The sequence below is a fragment of the Cibotium barometz genome, chromosome 26 (genome assembly GCF_041138505.1).
Source record: "Cibotium barometz isolate CiBa-2024 chromosome 26, ASM4113850v1, whole genome shotgun sequence".
Taxonomy (NCBI): Eukaryota; Viridiplantae; Streptophyta; class Polypodiopsida; order Cyatheales; family Cibotiaceae; genus Cibotium; species Cibotium barometz.
In genome coordinates, this window is record NC_141071.1 from 45,678,212 (window position 1) to 45,697,101 (window position 18,890).

At 47.5% G+C, this 18,890-nt stretch overlaps 1 protein-coding gene across 1 annotated transcript in view; it reads right to left on the bottom strand.

Annotated features, from left to right (window-relative positions):
- Positions 1-18,890, bottom strand: part of SPI (BEACH-DOMAIN HOMOLOG A1) — a 65,895-nt gene that overhangs the window by 44,293 nt on the left and 2,712 nt on the right. Inside the window, exons 4-6 of the mRNA XM_086820698.1 lie at positions 6,528-6,613; positions 4,296-4,431; positions 4,123-4,179 (exon numbers count right to left, since the gene is read on the bottom strand). Of these exons, the coding sequence (XP_086676824.1) occupies positions 4,123-4,179; positions 4,296-4,431; positions 6,528-6,613 (279 nt within the window). The remainder of the gene's footprint in view (positions 1-4,122; positions 4,180-4,295; positions 4,432-6,527; positions 6,614-18,890) is intronic.

Below are 18,890 nucleotides of genomic sequence, written 5' to 3' on the forward strand. Positions count from 1 at the left end.
ACTCTCAAAAATCCTCTAACTGAGTGGAGTTTAGAGACGGTAGCCTTAGCTACCACTGCTATACTTGTCAGCAAGGTTTCTTCTCATACGTTGAGGTAGATGGGCATATGCAAGACAACCAAAAACCCTGAAGTAATCAACTTTAGGCTTTTTATCATATCAGGCCTAGAGTGATGGTTTTCAATGCTTTTGTACGGCATCTGAACATATGTAGCACACATGATTGCCTCCATCCACAATTTATGAGCCAAACCCTCCTTTCTGCAACACCATTCTATTATGGGGTGTATGGCATGGTAAACTCAATTAATGTTAGCTAAGTATGTTTTGAAAGCATCAAACATATACTCCCCCCCCTCACTTTGCAACTTGTTTCATTTTCAGCAATGCTTAAACACATAAAAACCTCCGATTTTGCTTTCAAAGGATATATATATATATATACCTAGATGAATCCAGGAACATGCCCAAATTCACCTTTTAGAAACGTGCATGTTATATACTCATGGTAGTCAACCCACAAGACTATATAACTATCAACTCCATTATGCATAGTATGGACTAGATACTACGACATCCCCACTAACGTCATCAGTGCCCAATAGTGGGTGTAGAACTCTGTATCAAGATATGCTCTCACACACGCACTCCACACACACACGCGCACACACACACATAAGAGCATATATTCACACACAGCCCTTCGTACTGAGTTTCTGTCAAACCTCCGGAGATGCAGGGCAGACTCAACCATAATGAAACCTAGCACTAAGGAAAGTAGCAAATAGAAAGAGTTAGTACAGCAAATAAGTAATTGATAGGGCAAGTGCACCGCTAAAGATAGAAAGAATAAGCACAATGTCAACTGGCTGCAACTCGGACGAAAACTTCACAATGTGAAATCTACATGTCTGCTAATACGGTTGAATTATATACCTAGATGAATCCACGAATATGCCCAAATTCACCTTTTAGAAACACGCATGTTATATACTCATGGTAGTCAACCCAAACAAATCTAGAGTAATCATCTATGAATGTTACAAAGTGCATATACTTTCCAAGTGATAGTGTCCTCATAGGACCACCTACATCACTGTGTATGAGCTTCTTTCTTTCATTCTTTTCTCTCGGCCATTCGTCACACCTCCAAGCAAGAATGTCCCACAGAAAGGCTGGTACGATGATGAATGCCGGGAAACCTGTGCCTGCCTCATCCGAGAGGCAGCACAGAGGATCTATACACATCACCAGGCGCGCATGATCTTTCGCCGCCTCGTGTGGAGAAAGAAGCGAGCCTACCTGGCGAGGTTGGAGCATGAGTTGTACCATCTTTTCTTGGGACAAGACAGCAAGGAGGCGTGGCGAGTTTTCCAAACACCTATTACATCACCGGAGACATGGCATGCTTAAGCTACCTCACTCTACCAAAGACAGCCACCTCTCCCCCGACCACCAGAGAGCCGACTCACCTCCTCCACCTTCTTCTCCGTCAGCATGATCCGCGACGCCATTGACAGGTTGCAGAATGGCTGAGCCCAGGATCATGATAAATTAGTGGCAGAGCACCTTTCGCATGCGAGGGATGTGCTCGCGCCACTCTTAGCCGACCTGTTCAATCAGTTGGTCAACGAATACTATAGTACCAATCCTGAAAGCGGGTACGGTTCCAAGAAACTATAGGACCATCATGGTTGGCCACGTGCTAGCCAAGCTCTATGGATCGGTACTAGGGCATGAGTTGAGCAAATGGGCAGAGACAAATCAGCATCGGGTACATGGACAGGCGGGGTTCAGGAGGGGATACTCTACCTTGGATCACATCTTCACGCTTCGGGCCATCATCAAGGAGGGCAGAGCTCATGGGAGGAGAGTATATTGTTGCTTTGTGGATTTCCACAAGGCCTTTGACACGATACCCACGAGGGAGGCTGATGCAAAGGCTACAAGACATGGGGGTGCCCGCTAAGATGAGATGGGGAGTCTTAGCATTGTATGAGTCAGTCACAGGCCAGGTCTGGGCTCCGGGAGGGATGTCAGAGGAGATCACCAACATTATTGGGGTGAAGCAGGGTTGCCCGCTATCACCCACACTCTTCGGGCTATACATTGATAAGATCTCCGACTACATTGACAGACTAGGACGACCTGGAGCTAGCTTGGGAGGAGTGTTGATCCCTTTGTTGCTCTATGCCGACAACATTGTACTTATCTCAGATACACCAGAGGGGCTGCAGAGACACCTGGATGCATTACGGACCTTTTGCCAGGATAGGGACCTTACAGTGAACCTTGGGGAGACCAAGGTAATGGTGTTTAACACCTCTCAACAGTGGGTCGACCGGTTGCCTGAGTTCACCTATGGTGAGGAGAGAATACAGAGAGTCAGAAGATATGTCTACTTGGGGGTCACTTTTGCTGGACCGCGCTTTACCATGAGGAGGGCGGCAGAGGACAGATTGACTAGAGGATATGCTACACTCAAAGCCCTGGAGAGCCAGTGTGCACACATCCAATTTCATGAGCCTTGAACGAAGCTCTGGTTATTTGACACGTTGGTTACACCAACACTTTTGTACGGCGCTCCCATCTGGGGGCCAAGTCTCTATCACAGGCGGAGCAGTGGATCTACAACAGAGTAGCCAGTCTCAAGTGGAGGGGAGTTTTATGATGGGTGGGAGCAAATGGAGAGACCACTAGTGATGATGATCTCCCGCATGATCAAGAGTAAATCATCAGTACCACATGAGATAGTCCGGGCAGAGATGGGAGCCCCATTGATCGTAGCCGAGGCCCTCTTCCAAACGGTCACTTTCATACATAGGCTATGGAGCCTCTCCAAGCACAGATACTCTAGACTCGCACTAGAGTCGTCCAGACAGCTCGCATCACAAGGCGACACGGAGTGCTGGTATGGTATGCATATGGACCGCCTTCTACCTTTACAGTACAGCCTGGACTCCCCCTTCCTGGAGTTGAGCCGGAGTGAGCTCAACAAGATCGTTAGGATGGATACCATTCAGATACACATAGCACGCACATGGATCACACCGGCCGAACCAATAGGGACGAAGACGGCTTTCTACCGAGAGCATCTTCTCCAATTATCCCCTGATGGTTTTGTTGTCCGCCCAAGGTACATGGACATTCACCTCTCTCATGGAGTCAGAGTGCCATTGGCCAGATCCGCACATCTTCACATCAGCTGAGGATAGCGACCGGTCGATATGGAGCCATCTCCCTTGCCCCTAGGATCGGATTTGCCAGCTCTGTCAGCTAGAGCCAGAGACTGAGGAGCCCTACATATGTCGGTGCCCAGTGTGCTACGAGATCCGGAGGCGCTTTCATTGCCTCTTCCAAGATGGATTTGGGCCATTGACCAGAGTGATGGACTACTTAGACCAGCGTTGCATTGGGCTTTTTCTCCTCGAGCTGTGCAAACACCGAGACCACATCCTAGACAGGGGGGACATGTCCGAGACACAGGCCAGCGCACCCTTATCGACTTCTTCAGAGCAGCAGCCACCCCGCGCACCGTTGACCACGAGTCGACTGGGCTCCCACAGCCACCTCGAGGAGTCACCCTCGACAGAGCAGGAGAGCTATGTAGAGCACGGCGTCCACGACTCGCTGGGCCGCGGCCCCAGCCGAGACATCATCAGAGGATACAGGCGATATTGGCACGACCTCGGCGCTTCAGCCCGTCTATGCTGGATCGACCTATGCGAGACATTATGGGATGAGCTGCTTCCCATAGCCTACCATTTTTCCAGTTGCACACTTTTATCAGATATGTCTTTTTTTGGCAGTTGTATCAGGCCACTAGTTCCTCTTTGGCCACATATTATAGCTAGTTGTTTTTCAGTTTATGCTTTTCATTTTCTACTCGGGACATTTAGTTTCCTTGAGTTTTGGATGTATGGGTACTTAGTTTTGGATGTATTGGTACTTCTGAATAAGCCACTTTGGCCTCTTGTAGACGTTAATATATCTTTCTTTCTTCCTCACCCCCATGCACACACGCATGCACAAATTCTTTTGCATTGCTAGTAATATTGCCAAAATAACGAATGTACTATCAACACAAGTCAGTATTTTGGAGAGCATGAGAGAAACACTTACAGGGGAAACAAGACATTCAAGGGCATACAGCATATTTGCACCAATACTCATCTCGTCCTGCACAATCAAACATGTTACTGTTGTGGTTAATTACTAGCTTCAACTGCCTCTTACATGCAATCCAAGAGATACCCACAAGCATAAACCTACAAGAATGCTGACTTTTATAGTACCTTTGGGGACTCCATAAAAAACTGTAGGACCTGCTGAACATCTTGGAATCCACTTGTGCTGAACTTCTTCAGCTTCTCAACTTCTGTGACCAAAGCTTTAGCCACCACGAATGAAAATACTCGTGCATCAACCAGTCTGCCCAACCCCCAAAAAAAAAAAAAAAAAGCCCAAGTAATATACTGACAGGAGACACAAAGACACAATCTGCAAAGTTTTCTATTATACCTTTGAGGTGTGATAAATTGCCAGCTAGATTTGTGCATGGATCTCTAATTCAAGCTAAAGGTCTTTATGGCACTACAGGATCCAAACAGTTATAGAAAATGCCTCTATTGCAAAGGGCAAGACAATGAACAACCTGAAGTCTCACAGAGATAGAATCTAGTTAGCTTATTTTGTTCACTACTCTCGTTCATAAAAGCTAGATACAAAAAGGAGAAGTTCTTCCGTAACATGTTGCTGCATCCATGGACTCAACCAATAAAAGACTGCATGCACACAAAATTTTATTAGGATACAATATGTTTCTGTCTGAAGCAGGCTGGGTCTAGCACAGTGCCAATAGGAGGGCCACCTAGGAACTAAGCGTTGACTTGGCTTGGTCACCATTCACCCCAAACTGACAGGAAGTACCATTTGACCCTGTGCCATCTAGTGTGTGCGGTGGATCTTACTTTACTGCTGATGTTGATCTAGTTGAGCTGTGTGGTGTTAGAAGGGGGTGCGGAATAATCAGGGTGATCTTTGGAGTTGTTAGGCAGCTGGAATCATGGTGGTAATTGCTTCCTGGCCCTTTTAGTTCAGCCACAGCCCTCTGAAGGTTTCTCTTCCTCTGCTAAGTAGCCCGTGGTCGCTTTCCACGGAAATTTTCGGCTGATGCTCAGGCTCACCATCATTGTGGCTACAACATTAAGACACATGGAGATTGCCTGAGGAATTGTCATGCAGTCTAGCAATGACTGCTCTATCAAAACACCTTCTTCCTCAACTTAAGATCCTTTGCCTGGCTCATGGAGTTGGGTGAGCTATCACCGGATTTGTCATGACCAGGTTAGACCCATCAAGGCATGCCAATCACTAGTCCAGCTTGGCAATCCGCTTGTCCTAAGTACTATAAAAGGAATTTTCACTTCCAAACATACTTGGCCGGTGAGATGCACAAAAAACATCAAGGGCCATTGGACTTCCCCCACATAAACAGTAAGTATGGTCATTGAAGGGAGGGTGCAGGTTAAGGCAAGCTCTTTCAAGAAGCAAAGGATGGCCTTCCTCCAGAGTTAGTGCAAAGGTTTTTGCTTCCATTAGTATCATAGTGATCCAATATGACAAGCCACCAGCATTGTCCGCCAAACATGGTGGAACACCGACAAACCAGGACAAGTATGCCCAACTGTAGATACCATTATAGCAGAAGTGTCTATTACCCTTTTCTTAGTTAATAGACAGTTGTGCTAATTCCTGTCCAAAATGCCACCACAGAATGAATTGTTGTAAAGACTCGGCCTTTTAAGTTGGTTCATCTGCCTCTGGCTAGAAAAGCTGTTAAGTCTCATCTGGATTCTGATCTTTTGGAATGGAAACCTTTGCTACTAAATCCTATCCATAGTTCAAACATACTGTAGATCCAGGAAGCCATAAACGGGACAAAAGGGAGAAAGCAAAATAGTAGGTAGGCAGTGACAGCCAATAACAGGAAGGGGAGATAGAGAGCAGCCCCATACTTTCTCATGAAACACAAGCAACTGCTGTTTGATCAAGCAAGCAGCTAGCCAGCTCCACATGAAAAGGAAAGAGGAGCAGAACTGTAACCTAAGCCTGAAAGTAGAAGGTATGACCAAAGCATTAGAAACCTGCCGAGCAAAAAGCAACAACAATCTCCATATAAAATATGAATGTCCTTGCAGGGAAAAGTAACAACATGCGGACAGGACAGCAGGCACGCAGGTAAGCAGGCACTGCCAGGTAAGCAAGTACTGCCAGGTGACCAATCCCCAAGACCAGAACTAGTCTGAAAAAACAACTACTACATCCTCATTTTGTTCACAAAAACATATATTGCTTCATGCTTTCTTTCTATGAACTGCACTACGTAATTCCAACGCAGCTTTGCAACCTCCTCAATCACAATCGAACTGATAAAAAAAATCATTTGAATTTTGTACACAAGAACACCATGTTAAATGCAGGCAAACTTCATAACAACCAAAACACTTCAACTGTTAGAAACTTACGTATTTACAAGGTGGATGAAATTCCCTGTTCGCCTTGCAAGCCTGCAAAAGACATCAATTGCCATCTCCAACGCTTCTTCTTTCTCCTGTAGACAAACACAACTTGTTTAACGTAATCTCTCTCTCTCTCTCTCTCTCTCTCTCTCCTTGCCAAAACAAAACTCTCTCTTCATGGTCTCATAGGCCCTTCGGGTCTTTTGTGTGAAGGCAACCTCGGAGATCAAGCAAGGCAAGGGTGTTTGTTTGAGGACAGAGCAATGGACCAGTGCATGTAAGCACGCTTCTTGAAGTCAAGGCCTGCTCAGCTCCGCAACAAAGACTGCATTCATGCTAAGAACGTCGAATGGCTCTCTCTCTGCCCGCCTCTCTGCTGAGATGACCTGCTGCGTCTCTGCTCTATGCGCACCTCTTTAGCCCGCCTCTCTGCTCAACTCTGTGCGCACCAACCTGCGCACCTCTGCCCGCCTCTTTGCTCTGACCTGTGCGCCTCTGCTCTATGCACACCTTTGTAGCCCGCCTCTCTGCTGTGACTTGTGCGCAGGCAGCTGCCGGCTGTTTCCCACCCACCGTTGCTCAGGCCCCCAAGGCAGCAACTAGTGGAAAACATGTCTCAACCCTCGGAGGGAGAACAAGATGGTGAGACAACCTTTCACACCCCCACGAAGGCACCAAATACCTACTGCAGAAGACTGAGGGAAGGGATCATGTCCCCTGGCTCACGAAGGCTTGCGAAGATGGCCCGACGAGATGAGGCCCTCTATGAGGAGATACAGCTTCACATAAGGACAGAGATGAACACCATGCGACAGGAGCTTGAAAAGGAATGGACCGAGCAGATGCATGCCCAAAGGAAAGTGATACACGAAACACTGAAGGAAAGATATATGTCCAATTGAAGGGAGAAATGCAAGCCCAAGTACGGGTTGAGATGGAATTAGCCCAAGCCTTGATGCACACGGAAATGAAAAAAGAGATGCAGAAATGGAAAGACGACATGCTCCGGGAGATTGGCACAACAGTTGCATCGTACGAAGGCACTTTGAAGACCTGTATGGCTGGCCGCGAAAAAGACATCACAGAAATGCAAAACACTTTGGAATCCTGTAAGGCAAAAGTGGCTGCAGGTGAGAAGGAGATGCATTCATGGGCTGAAATTGCCAGTGCCACAAAGAAACAAATTGAGCAAGTCAACCCATGGATTGAAGTAGTAAAAAAGCAAAAGGATACACCAGTCAATAAAGTAGAGGTGATGAATGCTACATTGGAAGAGGAAGCCAAGAGACGGGCACGTGCCTTACATGTACGCGTAGTTAGGTGGGAAGATAAGGGAAATCCCCAAGAGGATGCAAAAGCTCTTGCAACAAAAATTGGAGCCACTGATGTACCCATTACCGGAGCATGGCGAGTAGGCAGAGATGAAACCAGGGCAAAGATATTGATCATCAAGTTTGGTGACTTGGAGAAGAAGAAGGCCTTCCTCTCCAAAAGGATGGCCCTTAAGGGGGAAAAGATTTATTTGGATGAGGACCTTACACCGGCATAGATAGCACACCAGAAGGAACACATGCCACGTGTGCTTGAGGCAAGGAAAGAGGGGAAGTGGGCGGTATACAGAGATGGCAGAATCATCGTTACGGAGAGGAGGCCCGCTTGACGGTGCACGGCCTATGAGACCTTGCGATTCACGGTGTGGAATTGCAACGGAGCCCTTAGAACAGATGCAGGATACTTTGAGGATACTTTGAGACACAGTGATATTGCTATGTATACGGAGACCCATCAGTGCACAAACAAGAGGCTTCCTGACGTGTGGGGTTATAGATGGGAATCAGTTTTCCGCCCTCAGCCACGCACAGTGGGAGGTACCAGAGGATCTGGAGGAGTGGCAATACTTTCCAGGGAGGAGCTTCGTGACAAAATACATGTGGTTCATAGATGTGATATGCAGCGGAAGTCTTTGTATTGGTTGATCCTGTCACACAATATGCTCACACCGTCTTCTGTATCCTGAGTTTCGTGAGTTTAGCAATCCATTTCATTTACTTCAAACTTTAAAGAGATGAGAGAGAGAGAGATGAGAACTGTACACCAGATTGGGTCCCGAATTACCCACTGAAGGGCCCCCTATCCCGATAACGAGATAGTATTTGCTTTATTACTTTAGAGAGAATGACTTTGGACTGTAGATAAGCCAAACGCAAGATCTCGGAGGATCGGAGAGCGGCTGATCTGTACACTGCTGTAGAAACACCTCAATGACTTGATCTCGAGCCTATGCACTCTTCCCAAGGGCATGAGGAAGGGCTGCACACCTGAGGCTCAAAGAAGAAGAAGGTGGACTGTTCTACACACTGTTAGAATGCTGAAAACACATATGAATGCTGTGTTACCTTCACCAGATGACTGCTGAATGTGTGGATGATGCACAGAAGGCTGAACACTGATGCAAACAACAGTTTCAGGGCTGGAAACTGCTGTAGACTGTTGCTTCAGGGCTGGAATCTGCTGTGGACAGAAATGCTGAGCTGTGGAGGATGCTGTGGACTGAAACGCATGTGAATCTGGGACTGCAGGAGCTGCTGCTGTACGGCTGGGTCAGAAACGCAGCACTGCTGCTGCTGGATCAGAAAACGCAGGTGTATACAGGCTGCAAACTGGCGTTGAACTGAAGGTGAAGGGTATGCTGAATCTAGGCCTGAACTGAGTGCTGAATTCAGGGCTGAATGCAAGCACCTAGGGCTGAATGAAGCTAGGGTTTCTCAAGGGCTGGAGAAGCAAGCTTATGGGCTCTAGGGTTGGATTAGTCTTGGGCTGAAAGCAAGAGAGAGGAGAGCTCTTAGCACAATGAAGACTGAATGAGCAAAAGAGGCTCTAGGCAAGCCTATTTTATAAATGCCCAATAATGCAAATAATGATAAATAAATACTAATAAATATGGGAAAAATACCAGATAAATCCCAGTAAATTCCCTAAGGCTTTGGGGATGTTCTAAATGATGCACAGGCATATGTATGCATATTATGCAAGATGCAGAGTGCTTTCTGATGCAAACCCTAAGGCTTCTACTGACTCTACATGCATGAATGATTCTCTCCAAGTGGGTTAAGAGACTTGACTGACTGACTGACCCACTAAGGCTGAGGAATGACCTACGTAGCTCGTGCCTGACTTATCCTGGACTGAGGATGTACAATGGGGTCACGGCGTACGACAAATATCATCCTATTGGGTTCTAAAACTGTACAACTGATGCACTTTTGATGATGAGCCATCTTGTCACCATGCACTGAGTGCAGAGTGCATGTGACATTCCCTCCTGATTAGCTTGGCGGCAGGTTCATGGCTTCCAAGTAGTCCGCCAATAACTGGGGGAACTCCTGGAAGAACTCCTCGTCGAGCCATACGGCTTCGTGGGTGCCTCGATCTCGGAATTTCGTATAGAACTGACGAATCCGTCGACCGGAACCATGCTTCCATCGATGAAGAAGGATCTGCTCAGGCTCAATCACTTCTGCCTCGTCTACCACGTCTGGCTGCTGTTCATCTGAAACATCAAACACTTCTGGACCAACATATGGTTTTAGCCAAGAAACATGGAAAACATCATGCATTGTCCAACTGGCAGGCAACTTTAACTTCATTGAGACATCACTTATCTTCTTAACTATTGGAAAAGGGCCAAAACTACGGAATGAAAGCTTGGGACAACGTTTGCCCACTTGTTTCAATCTCTGCTTCATGATACGCAAATAGACCCAATCCCCTTCCTTGAAGTGGATATCTCGTCTAAACTTACATGCCTGTCTGTGAACTGAATGATGGCCAGGCTCAAAATTGAGGGCCAAACTGGGTTGAGTACCAAACTCAAGGGAGTCGACATATTGGTCTTTCATACTATCCAAGTCCTTCCCCGTGATTTCGAGAATGGTAACTTCTTGGACTGCCTGGATGCTGGACTTTCGACTGAGAGCATCTGCTACTGGGTTGTGCTTACCAGGGATGTATTCAATCATACCTCCAAACTGTTGGAAGATTTGACTCCACCTGGCCTATCACTCCACTGGGCACTTGGCATAGTCTGAAGCCACTTAAGTGCTTGGTGGTCTGTTTTCATTGTGAAAGCCTGTCCATAAAGAAAAGGCTTCCAATGTTTAAGCGCTGTGATCACACCCAAAAGCTCTTTGTTATATACCGAATAATTCTTTTCGACGACATCCAACTTTCTGCTGTAATATGCCACGGGTCTATTGTCCTGCTGGAGGACTGCACCTATGGCTACATTACTGGCATCGGTGATGACCTCGAAAGGTTCGTCCCATGATACAGGTGCTTCTGAGGCAGCTTTCTGGAGTGCACGGAATGCATAAGTGCCTTACCTGTAACTGAGACTTTCTGCTTGCGAGTCTTCACCCCCTTGAGCAAGTCGGTAAGAGGTGCTGCAAGGTTGGAAAACTGATGGACATGTGTGCTATAGACCTGACAAAGACCTACGAATGAACGGATTTCTTGGGCGGTCTTAGGAATGTCCCAATCTAAGATCTCCTGAACCTTTGATGGGTCCAGTCTAATCCCATCGGAACCGATGATGTAGCCCAAATACTGAACTTCCTTAACACCAAAGATAGACTTTTTGGCATTTATGTAGAGCTGATTATCTCGCAAAAGTTGCAAGACTTTCTCCACATCTTTCTCATGCTGCTCCGCAGTGGCTGAGAAGACTAGTATGTCATCAAGGAATATGAAAACACACTTCCCAATGTGGACTGCGAAAATCCTAGACATCATCTTATTGAACGTTGCAGGTGCATTTGTAAGCCCAAAAGGCATGACTACGAACTCGTAGTGACCACGCTCTGTCCTGAAAGCTGTTTTTGGAATGTCAGCTTCAAAAATGCGGACCTAATGGTAACCACTCTTGAGGTCGATCTTAGTGAAAAATTTAGCACCGTCTAAACGCTCCAAAATGTACTCTATCCTGGGTAGGAAACTTATTCTTGATAGTGAGTTTGTTTAATGCCCTGTAGTCTACACAAAGGCGTGCAGACTTGTCCTTCTTTTGGACAAATAGGATAGGTGCAGCAAATGGTGAGGAAGAAGGCCGAATGAATCCGGCTCGGAGAAGCTCAGATAACTGCTTTTCCAACTCGCCCTCTAAAGTCTTGGAAAGACGATAGGGAAACCTGCTAGGAGGATCTGATCCAGGGACCAAATCAATGTGATGGTCCTCAAGGCGAGAGGGTGGGAGACTGGGTGGGAGATCGTCCCTAAGCATAATGTCCTGGTGTCTGGATAGGAGGTCTGCTAACTGAGGGACTGAAGATGTAATGGATGCTACTAATGAGGGAGGGGCTGTTTGAGCACGAACATAAAGGAGTGCTCCTTCTGCTCCCTTGCGGATAGCTCGTCTGGCCTGGAGATGTGAAATCAATGGGATGCCAAGAATGCTTCTATCCCCACGAATCATGACAGGCTCAGGAAAACCTTTACAAATAGTAAAAGTGTCCTGCCCCCAATTGGGAATAGGCTCATACTGACGGAACCACTGAATTCCTAAGATCATGTCACACCCCAACAAAGGTGAGACGATGAAATCTCGTTGAAATGAGGCCTTCTGAACTTCAAAGGCAAACTGCTGTGCCTTCTGGGAAATGTGGGTGCGAAGACCAGGTGTAAACCCGTCCACATCCAGATGATATGGGACTAATGTGCAGTTCAATTTATTAGCCAACTGGGGAGAGATGGTGTCTTCAGAACTGCCCATATCGAAAAGGACTACAAACTATCGGCCCTCGGCAGAGCCATAAGCTCGGATAAGGCTCTTCTGAGCAGCATCATTCTCACTCTCTTGCTTAGCATCAAATACCACGGATGGCATAGGATGCATGGAAGGTAAAAGTTGAACTGCATTTGAGGTAGTAGGCGGGGCTGGAGGAGCTGGGGAGGCTGTGGCAACTGTGGCAGAAGGGGCTTTGGCAGCTTGTGCCGCTTGCCATTTGTGGCAATCCTTCTTACCATGCCCTATAATATGACAGAAAAAACATCTATTTTCTGACTGGTACTTCCTTTGCTCCTCTGGAGGAAGATAACCTCCAGTAATGCCTGCTTTAGCCTTTTCATCAGGGGTTTTCTTAGGTTCTTTATCCTTCTTCCCCCTGAACTGGAGCTATTACTGTTGTCCTTCTTAGCATCTTTGGAAGATGCGTTACCTTTCCCTGTCTGTGCAGCTGATTGCTGCTGCTGCTGGGGTTTGGTACTGGACTGAGATGCCTGCTTGGGCTTGCCCCCGTTAAGCTTCATTTCTTCATTCTGAGCGAGAGTCAGAGCCCGGTCATATGTGCTTGGTTCAAAGTTACGAACTGTGAACCGAATGTTGGAGTCCAATCCACGAATGAATTGCTCCACTTGGCCTGCTCCGATAACCCTAACTGCTGTGCTAAAGTAATAACCTTACCGGAAAACTGAAGCACTGGGGAACCGTTCTGTCTGAGTCCATAGAACTCGTCTTTCAGACCGGTCATGTACTGGGGCGGGAGAAATCTGGTCTTCAGGTCATGGACAAAGATGTCCCAGTCAAAGGCTGTGACACCTGTGGCCTGGTCTGTATGAATACTAGACCAATGCTGCCACCAAGTGACTGCCTCACCAGTGAGATGGGGAGCCGCTAAGTGGACTTTGTCTTGTGGGTCTGTGATCTTAGCTAATGGAAAATGAGCATTAAACTGATGAATAAATTGATTAACTGAAGAATGATCACACTTATTATCATACTTGCTGAAATTCGGTTGACTGCGAATGATGGTGGTTGATGCTGCTGCGGGATGCTGGCTGGTGACACCTATGACTGGGGAGACTGAGGAGAGCTGCTGATACCTCAAGTGTATGGCCTCCTTTTCCCGTTGGTGTTTGAGTAACATACGTTCTCGATCAAGCTCACGTTGGTGTTCCCGAGCGGCGAGTTCAGCCTGACGCCGGTCTTCGTCGATCCTGCGTTGGGCTTCCTCATAGTCCCGTCTTTCTTCTTTTTCTCTTCTCCTTCAGGCCTCGTCCTCTCTCCTTTGTTGTTCCATCTGAAAGAAGAGGGAGATGTAGTCGGGTGCTGCTGGAGGTGTAGAAGGACGTGCTGCTGCTGCCTCCAAGAGTTGGAGACGCTCCATGAGTAGCTGGTTCTGAGCTCTAAGAAGAGCTATGGTGTCTGCTGTAGGCAGAAGAACGAGGTCTCCTTCGGGGGAGACGTCTTCCGGCTGATGAGTACTCTCTCCTGTAGACATGATGCTGAAGTCGGTGGTCGTGCCGGAACGCAATCTAACCATCCGAGGATGCCCCCACGCTAGGATACGGTGTGTGTGGACTATCTGAATCTGATACCAATGTGATATGCAGCGGAAGTCTTTGTATTGGTTGATCCTGTCACACAATATGCTCACACCGTCTTCTGTATCCTGAGTTTCGTGAGTTTAGCAATCCATTTCATTTACTTCAAACTTTAAAGAGATGAGAGAGAGATGAATGAGAACTGTACACCAGATTGGGTCCTGAATTACCCACTGAAGGGCCCCCTATCCCGATAACGAGATAGTATTTGCTTTATTACTTTAGAGAGAATGACTTTGGACTGTAGATAAGCCAAACGCAAGATCTCGGAGGATCGGAGAGCGGCTGATCTGTACACTGCTGTAGAAATACCTCAATGACTTGATCTCGAGCCTATGCACTCTTCCCAAGGGCATGAGGAAGGGCTGCACACCTGAGGCTCAAAGAAGAAGAAGGTGGACTGTTCTACACACTGTTAGAATGCTGAAAACACATATGAATGCTGTGTTACCTTCACCAGATGACTGCTGAATGTGTGGATGATGCACAGAAGGCTGAACACTGATGCAAACAACAGTTTCAGGGCTGGAAACTGCTGTAGACTGTTGCTTCAGGGCTGGAATCTGCTGTGGACTGAAACGCATGTGAATCTGGGACTGCAGGAGCTGCTGCTGTACGGCTGGGACAGAAACGCAGCACTGCTGCTGCTGGATCAGAAAACGCAGGTGTATACAGGCTGCAAACTGGCGTTGAACTGAAGGTGAAGGGTATGCTGAATCTAGGCCTGAACTGAGTGCTGAATTCAGGGCTGAATGCAAGCACCTAGGGCTGAATGAAGCTAGGGTTTCTCAAGGGCTGGAGAAGCAAGCTTATGGGCTCTAGGGTTGGATTAGTCTTGGGCTGAAAGCAAGAGAGAGGAGAGCTCTTAGCACAATGAAGACTGAATGAGCAAAAGAGGCTCTAGGCAAGCCTATTTATAGTAACTGGAGGTTGGTCATTTAATAAAGTTAATATTTATAAATGCCCAATAATGCAAATAATGATAAATAAATACTAATAAATATGGAAAAAATACCAGATAAATCCCACTAAATTCCCTAAGGCTTTGGGGATGTTCTAAATGATGCACAGGCATATGTATGCATATTATGCAAGATGCAGAGTGCTTTCTGATGCAAACCCTAAGGCTTCTACCGACTCTACATGCATGAATGATTCTCTCCAAGTGGGTTAAGGGACTTGACTGACTGACTGACCCACTAAGGCTGAGGAATGACCTACGTAGCTCGTGCCTGACTTATCCTGGACTGAGGATGTACAATGGGGTCACGGCGTACGACAAATATCATCCTATTGGGTTCTAAAACTGTACAACTGATGCACTTCTGATGATGAGCCATCTTGTCACCATGCACTGAGTGCAGAGTGCATGTGACAATAGAGATGCAGATGCGAGGTACATGTGGGTCCGAATATGCAGAGGGGGCCTCCGCAAGCTATATATGTGGCGGTATGCTACTTTCCCCCAGCCCACTCTAGGTTTGCACCATCATGAGAGTCGCCCTATACACCACTATATGATGATATCATGAGGTTTGCCAGCATGGGAGACATATTACTATTGGGAGACTTTAATGCACGTAAAGGCACAGAGCAGACAGAGCTGTATGATACTCAAGAGGCTATGTACCGGGAGATCACAGCAGAGGATGTAGGGTTGCAGAGATCAGCACAGGATGAGGGGGAGATTACAGATTATGGCAGGCATTTTCTCACACTAGGGAGTGCACATGGGTTGGTCATATACAATGGCTTATCGAGATGGCAAGGATCAGATGCTCTCACACATTGGGGGAGTGAGCACAGTGAACTACTTGATGGGATCTCCTTCACTGATACTTGATGTGCCGGGTTTCACGATTTCCAGTCGGCCCATTGGCATAGCAACCAATCATGCATACCTGAGTTTCACACTAGTAGGTAGATCCCCGAGAGATGGGCCAGCCATCATCTACCTAGATACCCACGGTATCAGTTTACAAGTGAGACAGTTGGGGTTTACCGAGATGCAGTATCTGATGGCTTGTTTGCTTTAGACCCGCATAGCCCTCTGGACGAGATCACGAGAGGATTGGCAAGTGTACTACATGCATCCGCCTCATATGCGTTTCGGGCACTTATTGAAGAGGGCAAGGCACAGAGGAGAAGGGTATACTGCTGCTTTGTGGACTTCCGCAAGGCCTTCGATACCGTACCATGTCCTAGGCTTATGCACAGATTACCCGAGGATATGCAGTGGGGGATATATGCTTTGTATGTGACAGGCAGAGTTCGAGCTCCAGGCAGACTATCCGATATGGTGACCAGCACGATAGGGGTGAAGCAGGGATGCCCGCTATCACCCACCCTCTTTGGATTGTACATTGATGCGGTCTCTGATTATGTAGACAGATTGGGAGGCCCAGGGGCATGCTTGGCAGGGGTGTTGATACCCATCTTGTTATATGCTGATGATATTGTTCTAATCTCAGACTCTCCGGAGGGATTACAGAGACACCTCGATGCATTACAAGCTTTCTGTGCGGATAGAGATCTGACAGTGAACCTTGGGAAAACCAAGGTTATGGTGTTTAACACCACACAGGCATGGGTGACGAGATCAGAGCCTCAGTTCACATTCCGAGAGGAGCCGGTTGAGTACGTTAGGTCATATGTCTACTTGGGAGTTACTTTCACAGGACCGCGTTTCTCCCTGAAGGAGGCAGCAGCTAGATTAGCTCGAGGGCATGCAACCTTGGGGGCACTTGAGAGGCAGTGTGCACACATACAGTTTCAGGAGCCACGCACCAAATTGTGGCTATTTGATACGCTTGTCACACCGACCCTCCTCTACGGAGCTCCAATTTGGGGGGCCAGCATACATCACAGATCTCAGAGAGGGACGGATGAGGGATGGAGGCAAATGGAGAGACCATTGATTATGATGATTGCCCGCATGATTCAGAGAAAATCATCAGTACCACATGAGATTGTTCGGGCTGAGCTGGGTGCCGCACCAGTAGTAACCGAGGCCCTATTCCAGGCAGTTACCTTTTTACAGTGGCTATGGGAGCTCCCTCAGCAGAGGTACTCCCGATTGGCATTGACCTACATACAGTTGGCAGAGGATGGACATACTCATTGTTGGTACGCTCAAATGAGATCATGGTTTGACGTACATGGTTTGCAGATAGAGGTACCACCCTTTCAGTAAAGTCTGGATTGTCCATTTTTGGATCTCACCCGCTCAGAGCAAAACCGCGTGAGCAGGATGGATATCATTAGAGTGGACACAGAGAGGACATGGACTAGCCCCATTGAGCCCTTAGGCACGAAAATGGCTCATTACAAGAGCCATTTTCTACACCTCTCACCAGATGATTTTATCACCCGCCCGGCGTACATGGATGTACACCTATCACATGTGATACGTTGTGCCATTGGACAGATCCGGACCTCATCACACCAGCTGCGGATTGAGACAGGGCGATATGTGCATCACATCTTGGATGACCGCATTTGTCAGCTATGCTACCAGGAGGCAGAGACAGAGGAGCACTACATTTGCCGATGTACAGTCTATTATGAGATCCGAGGGAGATATCACCACCTCTTCTGAGAGGGTTTTGGGCCGTTACGCAGGGTCATGGAGTTTGAGGATCAGAGATGCCTGGGATTCCTACTTGAGCTCAGGAGACACAGAGACACTCTTGGTAGACAGGAGACCGAGCCATGATGTACCTAGACAAAAGACCCTGACAGATTTCTTCGGCACCAGCACCACCAACCCAGCCCACACACCTCCTGATACCTTCTCCATTGGGCCATCAGGGCACCAACCACGCTCCCAGGGAGTCACCACTGATAGAGCAATCATCTTATGTCGCGCTCGTCGGCGCCACGCCCACCAGGATCCCGACCACGGCATCCTCACCATCGCCACATTAGAGCCATTATTGCTCGGCATCGAAGGCGCCTACCTCGCTTCTACGACCTCTCCATTCTAGACAGCCCATGGCGGAGATACTTGATCTAAGGAGAGGGCAACACTTCAACTAATCAACATACATGGATCTACCTGATATACATTTTCCAGTATTTTCTACTCAGTATCATCTCGGAGTCTTACAATTCTGTTTTTATAACTGTAAGATAATCAGTTTATTGTACTTTTTAGTCTCATTTAGTTGTTCTCTTTGATGAGACACCAACTTCAGATGTACTCTCAGTTTTGGTCTCAGTTTTGGTCTCATAGGCCATTATGGCCTTTTAGAGACGTTAATATATCATTTCATTTCTCTCCGGACCCACCTTGCCTGAGAGGAGTTACCTCATACCGGGCCTCCACATTCCAGCATGCCTAACATATCCCTGGCCCTCTCGATGTCGGCCACGATCCCCTCATCAACTTCAGATCCAGGACATGCTCCATCGCCATCGAGCTACCTTTCCACGTGTCACATGCATCCTGTACTTGGATGCCACGTGGACATATCTGAATAGAAGGTGCAGGACCTTGAGTGGAAATTGGTCCCATGTGAGCCCCAATCCAGGACGAGTCACCAGGGTTCCACTCTAAGCATCCAAGGTCAGGTGTACAAGTCCCGTACATGGTCTTGGTCAAGCGTACATTGTCCTGCACATGAAGCAGTGCCAGTCCGTACTGTGAGTCTCCCTCGAGAATTATGTCAAGTGTTGTGAGTGTTGGGTTTTCAGCCGGACACCAAGCATCTATATAGGAAGCATGTAGGTTGCATGTAGAAGGGGGCCAGCCCTTAGGGCTACCCCAAAAGAGGGATTCAATCCCTTGCATTGGGCATGGGATAGGCCTTAGGCTACCCCAAGGGGGCCAACAAGGCCCATGGTTTTGCCCACCAGCAGTCCCAAGTGTCAGATGAAGAAAACGCAGCACCCTTGAGGAAGCCTCTGCTCCCGGAAGAAAACGCAGCATGCGTATTTATTTGTCCACATACGAGTCAGCAAGCTCCTTGCTGCAGTCGGCTAGTATTGGCA